Consider the following 12353-nt stretch of genomic DNA (forward strand, 5'->3'; position numbering starts at 1 on the left):
AGTGCAAATTGTATCATGTCAAATGATGAAGTGGAGCCTACATCAGAACAAGAACCTTCTGTAGATCAGCAAAATTAAAGATCAATCACAACCTCAAAATAAAAGATACTCAATTTTCCTGAAAACTTTTATGTTCTTTTCACATTAATTAGGATGCAACAGAATCATATGCCATGTACAATACGTGGCATACATTTCACCACTATTTATAAAGAAAACATTTGAGTTGTACGAGGAAAAAAAAATCAAGGTTCTGAGCTTACAATTTAACCAAATTACATTAATTTGAAGAATAAAACCTTATTTCCTGGCTGAGGAAGGCGTGAATCTTTTGTATTACAGATACACAGAAACTTTTGATATAGTAACAATTTACTGAAGAGGGGGAAGAGATCTCATTTTCTTGCCTGAAGCTGTCACTCAGCAGCCACTTTACTTTTCTAGCTTCAGGCCCAGCCCAATACGATCATAAACTTTTTACTAATCAATTAATAAAATTACTTTTATTTTATTAGCAGCCTCTATATTAAGTGTTACTAGAGAAAGAAACGCTACAAGGAAATCACCAGAAATGACTGTTAAAAAAAATAATAAAATAAATAAACTAATCAATTTTATGAAAAAAAGCTATGATCTAAACGCTGCATCTTCTTTACTTTTTTTCCCCAGTGGTATCCACAATAAATTGCACCTTTCTTACTACTGACCAGGAAAGTCTGAGAATCTCCACAGAACCCCAGTGACCAAGTCTATGCTGTTTATCATTCTTCTCCCAGTTCCAGTGAAGCAAGAGAAAAACAAAACTTCCCACAAAATGAAAACACCAAAACCAGTCCTTCTTCCACCCCCAAAAGAACAGCAGCCCCTTCCCACTTCCAAAATCCGGCCAGAATTTACAGCTCTTTCTAACTCTGCATTTTCTGTCAGTTTTAAACATGCACGGCAAAGCATTTGTCTGTTCACGTACTGCTGCTCATGTTTAAAACTTTCACTATACATAGTTATGGAAAAATTACTGAACAGCAGCTAAACAGAAACTTCTTTTGCCAATGCTTCTCCCAGAGAAATGTAAAATTTGTTCACAACACAGGCTACTGACCATAGATATGAAGAATTCATAGAAACCTGTCAAATCATACCATTTCATTCCCCTTGCTCAATTGTATTATAGGAAGCTAAACCACTTTTTCTGTAATTGCTTCCCTATTCAAGCAACTACAGTGTTTGCAATGAGCACGTTGCAATCAAATATGAGATCTAGGAAAACATATCTTCTAACATCATGTTTATACTATAAAATTTATACTATTTCACACTAACACTGAAATATTCACCTATTGATAAAACACCACAAAATACACTAACACTGTTAGTTTATTCCAACTTACCATTGAAAGGCATTGTAATGGAAGTAGACCAAACCAAGGCCATATAAAAAGGCAGCATTCTGTAAAGAAAAGAATCAACATTAGAACAAAGATAAACCAATATGACTGTGTTGCAAGTATTTGCTCACTGTTCAATATTCAATTTCCATTGTAAGATATGCATATTTTAATTTCACACTGAGAAGGATGAACAAAAAAGAAAAAAAAAGGGAATGAGATGATAGTTAGAGATTTAAAAAAAATAGATAAAATTCTCTGTAAAATTTGAAACTAAATTCTGAATTTAAATGCAGAAATTTATCTCTGGAGGAACAGTGTCAACAATAATATGCAAGTACTTTTACATCAAGAGAAACTGATGTGCTTTGTTCTATTTGCAGAACAGCAGGGAAGCAAACGATGGTCTGGCAATTTAATACAATAAAAATGTTTTAGAACCTAAGAGTATGCCACAGTTACAGTAATTTACATTCATGTAAAAATAAACAAAGATGCACACTTTAATTTCACTGTCTAAAGTAGAAGCTAAGTTAAAAGAATCTGAAAACACATTCAAGGGACTTCTACTTTTTATCAATACTAAAAATACAGACCATCAGCTTTAACTGGAGGGCAGGCATGTTTCTTCATCATTAATCAAATTTCTATCTTTGATTTTCTTATTTTGTAGTAAAAAGAAAAAAAAAAAAAGTACCACTCTTGTACCAAAAACTCATTTTCCACCTTTTTTTTTTTTTTTTGGAAGTGACATTACTAAGGAGTTCAATGAATGTTTACAAATAATTATTACATATTTCTTAAAACATGGAAAAATAAACAAACTGCTTTTTCTTTTGATAAAATGTTATGCCACAGTATAATTGTTTTGTTTAGCAGCTATTCTATTATTTACAGAAGAAAACGAATATGCTGCCTACGACACAGTGTTAGGTTTTTCTTCTGTATAATGCCATTTTTGAGAGGCCATGAATACATCCAAAATAAAAGGGCTCTGACACATGAACACAGATGAAATTTCTACTGCCAAAGATTCTTCTTCAAGATAATCCCTATTCCACTCCCATTCACTTCTTCAACAATTTAATTTCTATGGAATGTCAGAAAAAGAATCTCAGCTATACATTAAACCAAACTGAAATACGTAAGATGTAACCAATTTTCTCCTAGAAAATAAATGGTAACCAAAACCTAATTTGAAGAGCAACCATTCATCAGAAACAGAACCTAGTATTACGATTTCAATGTACCTCATTTGTATTTTCTAAATGCAAATTATAAACAGGGGAAACACCAAAGATCCTTTCATGAATACAGTTGGATCACAGCTTTAGCAATGGACAGATTCCAAGAAAATGTTTTGGAATGTCCAGATACTATGGCTATCAGAGCACTGTACAAAGGGAGTGGAAAGAGAAGAACATAAACAATAAAAGACGACGCTCTAATATTACCATAAAATTACATTCCAGTTCCAGTGAACAAAAGCACAGCATGGACATTATAAACACACAGATCTTAAATTCCACACCCCATGCATTTCCAGTTATCCAAATGTGTTCTGGCAACAACAGACTAGGAATAAAGAAAAGCTCAAAAACTGAACATACATAATGTCTCAGTCTAGAAGTCTTTTTAAACAAAGTAAGACAAGAAGAGATATTTTCACATGTGCAACTTGGAAACCTGCAAAATACAATATATGCCTAGCAACCTTTACTCTGTTCAGCTCAGGCTTCTTTGCAGAACAGAAGTTAACAAAATTGTGCAACGTTATTTGGAGATTCAACAACTGTGATTCAAGACCAGATCACCATACCAATTGAGGAGAATAATTAAAAAATCCTTAATCACTACTGCATCACAACTGCAAAATAAATAAATAAATAAATAAATAAGCCAGACAACTAAAACTTCTTCAGTTCTCAAAGAATTTAATTTCCTCTTCTGATATCTATTAGAGTTCACAATACAGGTGAGTTACACACTCAGAATATTGATGTACCTGTTATTTTGATTCAAAGGGCTAATAATACTCAACATTGAAAGCATGTGACAAGACCAAAATACAGGTGATTTGTCCAAATGTACTAATATATCAAATTTACATAAAGCTTTCAGGTTGTTCTTGCCCCAGTAACATAAAACTCCATTATTATTGTTCTGTCCCTTGTTCCATGGCTGGTTTTCTAATTTTTCTCATTCTTATTTTCCTCTAGCCTTACAAAGCATTTGAAACTGACCTAGCACGCTAGGATACCACTGCCTTCTCAATACAAAACAGGGCAAGATTTAAGATTTCATAATAATTTACTGTGAATGTAAAGATGCAAATTCTGAAAAGTCAGCATGAACCACATTCATCTGTTCTGAAATACTATAGTTCTAATTGAACATAACACCATAAGCACTGCTTGTTCATTATTTATTAGGTTTGCCCTAATAATTAAAAAATACCTTTTAATCTGGTCTTGAAGCTGGATGGGGCTTTCACAAGGACTAGAAGATTATACAGTGGCTCACTGTAAGCAGTAGCTTCCCACCAATCATTCAAGGTGAGTTACATATGAAGTTCATTACTTCAGTAACTAACTTTTCTGTCTCTATTACAGAATACCATCAAGCTCAATGTGCAGACAAGTTTTAATTGGCAACAGCCAATATCAAAGGCTAGAACAGTTTAACATTTATAAGGACCAAGAAAGATCATGAAGTTTGCATTGCAACATGAAATTTTCATCTAAAAATGTACTTTTTCTTGACCTTGTAAGATTCTGTGACTCTGCATAGTCTGACTTAAGAAATCTGTTTTCAGTTGACTCATTCCTCGGCTTTGAACATCTAAATGTAATTTTTATGTTACCAGATTTCTGTCTTCACAAAAATCTACAAAGAAGTTACAAACTGAAACAGACTGTACCTCAAATTTGAAGTTGAATGTCAGTCTCTTTCGTTCTACAGCTATGCCACTAAAAATGATACAAATTAGAAATGCAGTTTCCAACCTGGTGTGGTTTGCATTTTCTACAACCTATGCAGAATGTTAAAATGTTTCATACCAGCCACTAGATGGCTCAAATATCTCTTTCCATTTTTATAAGCTTATGTAGTTAAAAAAGACTGTAGGGTTTATATTGTGGATTTTGCTACTTACAAGTACTCTTTTACCCTGAGAACAATTTCATTTAACATTTAACAACATATATTTCACTGACAGGTAACTCAGGAGACAAAAAGTTATCTTTTGTACCATTTTATGTAACTGAATTTCTGATGTGAAAAATCTATTTATTGGAGGCCAATCTCAAGTGAAGGCACTACTCAGGTTTCAAAATGATTGCACAGTGTAACTATCATTCCATGAAATCATAAGAGAATTTGAGAAGAAGAATATATCTACCAGCTGATACCAAATCAGCTATTTAATTACCATATTAAACAATGAAATATAGCATTGACTTCCCAAAGCAGAATTTCTGTGGATATTTTTGTTGAAGAAAATGATCGAAGTAATGCCAAAAAGCCTGTTAAAAAGACGATGTGTTCCACAAAACTTCTTATCTTAACAGTGCTGTTCCAGTGTGACATTCCAGAAAATGAGCTCTTATTCTCTCCACCACGGCATAAATTTATCTGGAAAAGACCTGGCTGTGATATTCACTGTCTGTAAGAGGCTTTCCTGTGTCTATTGCGTGACTCCGAGGAGTTAATTTTATTTTACAGAAGAATTCAGTTGGAAGAGACAATCAAAGAGCACTGAGTTCAGCTGCCTGACCACTTTAGCACTGACCAGAAGTTAAAGCATATTACTGGGGGTATTGTACAAATACTTCTTGAGTACTGACGAGACTGGAACATCAACCACCTCTTTAGGGAGATGTTCCAACCTTTGACCACCTTCATGGCAAAGAAAATTTACTTCATTTTTTTTTATATCTGCAATTAAATAATGAATTTTATGGAAATTTGCTCGTTGTAGATAACTTTATCTTAAGACCGTGTTAAAAAAAAAAATCAGTCTTTCTAGAAAATCTTACGTTAAATAAGAGGTCATCAGATGCAGGTTACATTAGAGAGGAATTTCTTCAAGAAAGATGAAAAATGACATACAAACTATAGGTTTAAGTAGTTCTCTAAAGTAATGGAAAATTGCTGTTTATCATGTTGTTAGGGGAAAAAAACCACTCAGATCTAGAAAATTAAATCTAATTGACTTACATTAGTCTCTTATGGAAAAAATGTAAATGTGGGGCTGGTATTAAATTTTTATTCATTTTTAATGAATTTGAAGTGAAAGTGAATAAATGTATTCCACAATAGAAGATAAATTTTAAATGTTGAATGCTAGAAATTTATAAGTACTAAAAAAACCCGTTTTGATTACAGAGCTATGATAGCAGGTAGAATTTCATGTGGTACTTCGAGCTTTTTAAGCTGAAGCATTATTTAAAATTATTTGTCTACAGCATCTCATGTATACATAGTTGATGATGTTTGAGAAGTTAATCTGAGCATCAAAAGAAGTAGACAGTACAGAAAGAAAATTTAGACGCCAGAAAAACCCTAAAACAATTTAATAAAGAATACAGAAGACTATACTGAAAAATATGCTATTATATGAAAGGTAAGTTCTTACGAATAGTTCAACTTGACATTTTGCTAGAATCTAATCATCCTTTTCTTCAACACAGAACAGCAGAATGGAATTTCAGATAAATGACAGAAGCATACATGAGAACTATCTGCAGAGGAGACAGGAAGGAGGATGAATCAACACTTACGATGTAAAAAGGAATTCTGCAAACTTTTAGTACAAGAATAAGAGGACATTCACTCACACCAAGGAGAAGCTGTTGTAGTTTAAAATTAATTTGCCAAATGTAACTTTGCAAGGTATCTTTAAATAAGTGCTCCCTAGAGTCATATAAAAGGATGTCATATTAACACAGAGGAGGAGAAAATCTCCTAACGTAAAATTGGTGAATTGGCCGTCTTCTTTTTTCTTCTCTTCCTTCTCCTTCAGGCTATTGGCTAGCTGTGTAAGTAATCAAGTTTAGCAATAAAAGTGCCCCAGAGGAAAAGATTTTAAAGATAACGACGTTGAGAGGTTTCTTAAAACTTTCTCTTTTAGGATACAGTAATAGCCAGAGCTAAGGAAAGACTTGCAGATTTAGAAACGTTCAGGTTCTTGCTTTAGTACAGCTGTGATGTTTCTGGAAGCAGTTCAGAGTTGATTTTTTAGAAGCTAAATGACTGGCAAAAATAACATGCAATATCAGGTACAGCAACAGTGATGTAATAGTAAGAAGAAGAGGAATTAGCGAGGGGAAGAAGAGTGAGTTGTAGAATAAATGAAGAAAGAGCTAAGTAGAGCACCAATGAATAGCAAAGAGAGACAACAGAGAGTGAAAGAGGTGATCCTACCATTTGCCTTGCTTGTATTTTTTTGCTTTGTCTTTAGAAATTGAAGGCTCTTAAACGCACTACTATATATATATTCACTGAGTGGGCTGAAAATTTACTGAGGTATGGTCTTCTGTTGAAAAATGATGATTTGATGGAAATGAAGTATTCTGTGGGAATGGTTGGTGGGCTGCCCAGCTGCTTTGCTTTGCTCTTGGCTGCTGGCCATCTTGTCTGCTCCCCCAGCTGCCTGTCATGTGGGCCTGCTGGCTCGTCTGTTGTATCCTATTTTAAGTATTTGTACATTCTAACAAATAAAACACCAAATCACCAATTAGAATCCCAATTAGCGATTACTACTAAACCAACTACTGGCTTAATTAGAAAATCATTTTCAGTAATAATTGATATCTAACTAGCAACCATTAATCAACGATCTCATATTTTTCTGCTTTAAATAATGACCTTAAAATTACATTTTAATATTTCATATATTTATAATAAATACAAATATTAAATATATACATAAGCCACATATCCAAAATATGCTATCCAGTTAAGCTATCCATTTTTAAATGTTAGTGACTCATGTAAAAAAAAAAAAAAAGAGTCAAAGTTGAAGCAAGTAGTAAGATTTTTTTGCCTAAGGCTGATATTCAGCATTTTGCTCCAAATGTGGGATTTTGTTCAGTTTGCAGTTTACAGAACAAACTGTTTTTGACTAGCGTTAATGAAGCCTGAGGAAATGACAAGCTTCTGCCTGTTGTCCTTTAGCTCCTCCTGTCCTTCTTTTCCCCACTTGTCTTTGTGTGCTTACACACAAACTGGAATTCCTCTGGTTTTCCTGGGGGAGCATCCTGAATGACATCTTGTCCCCTGTGACATCTTTGCCAGGCAAGATGAGCAAATGCTTGCTTTATATTTGCACTGATGGGTTAAATCTCTCTTGCCAAAGAAGAGACACTGATTTACTTCTGCTTTCTGAAATATACCTTGGTCTGGAGACTCTTCTCCAGCAAATATTTTCTGTGATATTCCTTGAGGTTTTAAGCTTTGAGACGTATTACTTTCCATGAAATTGATTTGACAGTGGCTAACAGGTTCAAAACCTATTCAACCAGGGGAAAAAAAAAAAAAAAAAGAAAGAAAAGGAAAAAAAAAAGGCAATATACAGGTAAAAACTGTATTCTTAGGGAATTTGGTTAAAAATTCAATGTTAAATGTTCCATTAAACAGAATTCCATATTCAACTCTGTGGCAGTTACTGCCCAGCACAGCATGAGGTAAGATTCAAGACAACAGTAGACACTGTAGACAGTTTTGCCTCTTAGTTTTTGTGGTTGTTTTCCTTTGTTGTTTTCTCAGCTGTCTCCTCGTGTTTATTTGTATCACTTTGTAGTCACTCCTGCCTGGTTACATTCAGCTTGGCCACTCCCATTTTATGTGGAGTGTCTCAGGTAGAGTAACTGTATAATTAATGATTTTAAGGCTTTTTTTCCTTATGATTCATGATAGTGAATCTCCAGTAGTAAGAAAGTGACAGGGAAATAACGGTGTGCCTTGTAAACTCAGTGGGACTCCTACCTTTGCTGGAGAAGGATAGAAAAAAATGGCAAATGAAGAACATAGCATTCCATGGTCGTTCTATTTCATAAAATGTTTTGAAGATGATGAGTATAAATAGTGATGACCTGTATTCCGCATGAAAGTGAATAAAACATTTTAAGAAAACAGTCCAAATGTCAACTTCCAAAAGAAAAAAAAGTTGCAATAATGCATGCAAAAGGAAGATTGACTGGCAGCTGAACTTACTGATTCGTGAAACCGTGGTTTCATTATTCGTGAGTGAAGTGTTTAATCTGTCATACTTCTTATGTATCAAGTACGTATGGAGCAGTTTTCTAATTGGTGAAAAGCACAGCTAGAGATGCTAAAGAAAGGCCAAGAAAGACAGGAGCCTTTGAGCTACACTGAGTTTACTTAAAATACTTAAACTGCTTTTACAGTACTGCTATAACTAATATATAATATATATATTAAGTACTGCTATAACTTTGCAATTGAGTTTACTATACCATGAGTAACTCCTGATGATTTAAAATTAGTTAAAAGCTCATTTTGATGCAAAGCAGTAGTAACTTCTTGAATTTTTTATAACCCTCTGTGGTTGCCCTGCCTGTAACGTTGATATATGTATACGTGAATTAAGGAAGATGCATTTGCCAGTTTTCTTCTACAGGTACTGTTGTTTGGGTTTTTTTTGCAATACTTATTCTGAAAGGATAAAAATCTTACAGTCAAGATTGTAGTTATTTACTAGATATTAAACTAATGCATCTGTTACAAATGCCAGAATATATTTATCACAGGAATAATGACTTTTATCTATTAATTGTTTTCACGCTGCTGAGCTGCAGGCAAATGACCTTTAACAGTTTTAGACTACTGTGATTATTGCTTAAGAAATAGAGTCTTAGCAAGTATGATTTATCCAGCTGTATTTTAGAAATCCTTTATAAATCTAATCATTTTCAAGGTACTAGAAAATTTCTTGAAGACTGAATAAACCAAAGTTAATACCATACATAATATACTACTTGCAGGGATTTTTGTCTTTTTGCAGATGCTGGGAACGTGGAGAACACGTTGATAGGTAGCTCTCTTTTTTCACGTTTGTACAAACCTCATTTGAACCCTCCCTGCTTCCTCTCAAATACTCCGGAACTCCTCAAGCTCTTTTCAGCAGCGTCCAGCAACAGAACAAGGGACACAAATTGGAATATGGGAAGTTCCAAAAAGCCATGAAAATTAACTTTACTTTCAGGGTGGCAGAGCACTGGAACAGGCTGCCCAGACAGGCTGCGGAGTCTCCTTCTCTGAAGATACTCAAAACCTGTCTGGACGCTTTCCTGTGTAACCTACTGTAGGGAACCTGCCATAGCAAGGGGCATAGAGTAGATGATCTCTAGAGCTCCTTTTCAACTCCTGCAACAATTCCAAATTGTCAGCTCCCAAAGGCCTACGGTTATTTAAGCATAAGAGCTTGAGTGGCATATTTTATACAGTATGTGCTCTCCAGGGAACTGTTACTATATACTGAGTAGCATCAGGATCAACTATTAGGGACAATAGTGTCAAAACTTCAGCTTTTTTTTTTTTTTTTTTTTTTTCCCCCAGTATAGAAATAAACAAATTCACATACTTGGAACATAAAAGAACTGTTCCTTTGCTTTGAGCAGGTGGCTGACAGACCATGTGACTACAGAATGTAACCTAAGCTGCAAAATTTTGCACTCCTAGTAAGGTTTTCTAAAAAGCAGTAGCCCCATGACCACATGTTTTCTGCAGAGCCAATTGATCTATGAGGCCCAGATTGCAAGTTCCACGAGGACTTGAGCAGCAGGGGAAGTGGCCCTTGGAGTCCTGCTGGAAGCAACTTTAATACGTCAAAGACTTGGATTCCTGGCAGTAGCATGCAAACAGATAGTAGAGAGTAGTCTTATAAATGTGTTGACCTTAACCTTTTTCCATACTCTTTCTTCAGACTTCTGCTAACCAACTGCATGGGGATTTTGTTGCTCCTGTTAGGCTTTTTATTTATATATTTATTTCATAGTATGGTAGGATATACTCTTAAGTTCTGTTTAAATTTTGCTCAGCTTTTAATAAAAATCACAATATTACTTCAACTACATTAGGCCCTGCCCTCTATAGTCATAAGGAAGAAATTACATATTTGCCTATGTGTATCAAAGGTTAAAGACCTGCATGGAAAAGGCTAACAGGCCACCTGCAACACTATTTCTTGTTTTTCAGTCATCTTGTACTGATGAACAGAATTTCATTTCTCTGACATTTCATTTCTCCGTGACTGTGTAAATAGGATTTCACTCTCCAAAAATTCACTATAAGTTTGATGGACACTTTTGTTGTACTAGTAGAGGCTCAAAGAGCTACATGCTTCAGTCGCATTCCCCTTTTTCACTTGCACGTTTGCAGTTGTTTGGGGGGAGCTACACACTGAAGCTGACTGGGAAGCAGATCCAGTTGAAAACAATCCTGATTTATCAAGATATTAATAACTCAGATCAATTCTGGCAGCCAGTGACTATAGCACTCTAGAAATGGTAGCACTGGCAAAGATGTGAGAAGAAGTACTAGACAGGAACTGTTTCTAAATCAGCAGTGCTACAAAACTCTGACAAAGCCATTAATTTACATTTTCAAGCTGCAAGGTCTCAACTCAGTGTTGGTCAGAGGCTGCTCTGACTCTTTAGTTTCTTCTTCTAGATGTCAGTGCCAATGAACACTTGTAAGCATAACTTGTTTGTCTATTTTTGTATTCACAAAACGCAAAATTTGAGTTAATAAGTAGGTCTCAGCTGCTGGTGGCAGATCAAGTCTGCTACTGGTGAAAATATCTTTACACAGATACAGCAGCTGGACATTTCTACATTCAGCCTAAGATGGCAATTTTTCTGTCTAAACATGAGTAAGTTCACAAAGATGGTATACAGAACAGGTGCATTTTTTGGAACCTGTGTTAATAGATAAGTTGTTACTGTGGTGATCTAATCTGATGTCTTTATGCCAGAAGCCCCAGCTACATGCCTGAAGATGGAGAAAAAAGCTTTACTGTGAATTTGGCCTGGAAAGCAGAGCATAGGCAGTGCTGCACATGTATTTGCATGTGCAGCAACAGAGAGGTTATAAACCAGTTATTCGAGTTAACAGAGAGGGTTTAGTGAGAGAGGTGGGTTACTTCTATCTTGATTGCTTAAATAAAATAAGACTGAAAAGTCTTCAACATGTTTATTCAGAAAACATGTTCAGTAAAACAAAGACCATCCCAGCCTAGCAAATGGCTGCAGTCTCCCTTATCCACCTAAACCCCTTCAATTAGAGAATCCTGCTCTCTACATGGCATGCATATGGTGGACGGGATAAAGCAAAAAGTCTACTTTATTTTCATTGCAATGAAGTGGGAGTTACTACACCAAGAATTTAATACAACTTAGTTTTATGAGTATATGAGTATTTTGTGTTACTCAATTTCATTCAGAGTTCCATGCTGTAATTTTCTTGTATATGGCCAACCATCCTTTCTAAATGCAATGTCTAACACAGTGACTGAAGAGTAGAAGAACTATGCTTCTGGAATTAGAGTAGTTCAGCAACTCAGTCCAGCACTTTACTGCTCATCTCACATTTGACTGACACAGTATAGAGACAGGAATCTTTGTTCCACTTACCACAAAGTAATCCTCTGTCAACATGGAAGATCACATTCTTCCAAATAATTGGAAAACTGTCAACTACTCTCTTTCAACATCCAGAACAGATGAGTTACCATGACAAGGAGCAAGACAATGCTCCAATACCTCGGTGATACACTGTGTTCCAGCCAAAGAAAAAAGCAAAGTCATTCCTGGTACCTGCACCCTGAACTGGAGACAAGAATATCTTAAGACACATACACAACATCTCTTAGTTTGTATGTATATGCTGTGAGACAAGAACTAGAAGCCAAAGAAAAAAATAAAATCAATGTTTAAAGAGGTTAGT

The 12353-nt window shown here is 35.1% G+C and overlaps 1 protein-coding gene across 16 annotated transcripts in view; it reads right to left on the bottom strand.

Moving 5' to 3' along the window:
* KDM6A (lysine demethylase 6A) overlaps window positions 1-12353 on the bottom strand; it is a 150715-nt gene that overhangs the window by 80814 nt on the left and 57548 nt on the right. For all 16 annotated transcript variants that reach the window (XM_015300708.4, XM_040671113.2, XM_015300678.4 and 13 more), the window contains exon 5: window positions 1389-1447. In XM_015300708.4, coding sequence (XP_015156194.1) covers window positions 1389-1447 — 59 coding nt within the window. The remainder of the gene's footprint in view (window positions 1-1388; window positions 1448-12353) is intronic.

This window comes from Gallus gallus, chromosome 1 (assembly GCF_016699485.2).
Source record: "Gallus gallus isolate bGalGal1 chromosome 1, bGalGal1.mat.broiler.GRCg7b, whole genome shotgun sequence".
Classification (NCBI taxonomy): domain Eukaryota; kingdom Metazoa; phylum Chordata; class Aves; order Galliformes; family Phasianidae; genus Gallus; species Gallus gallus.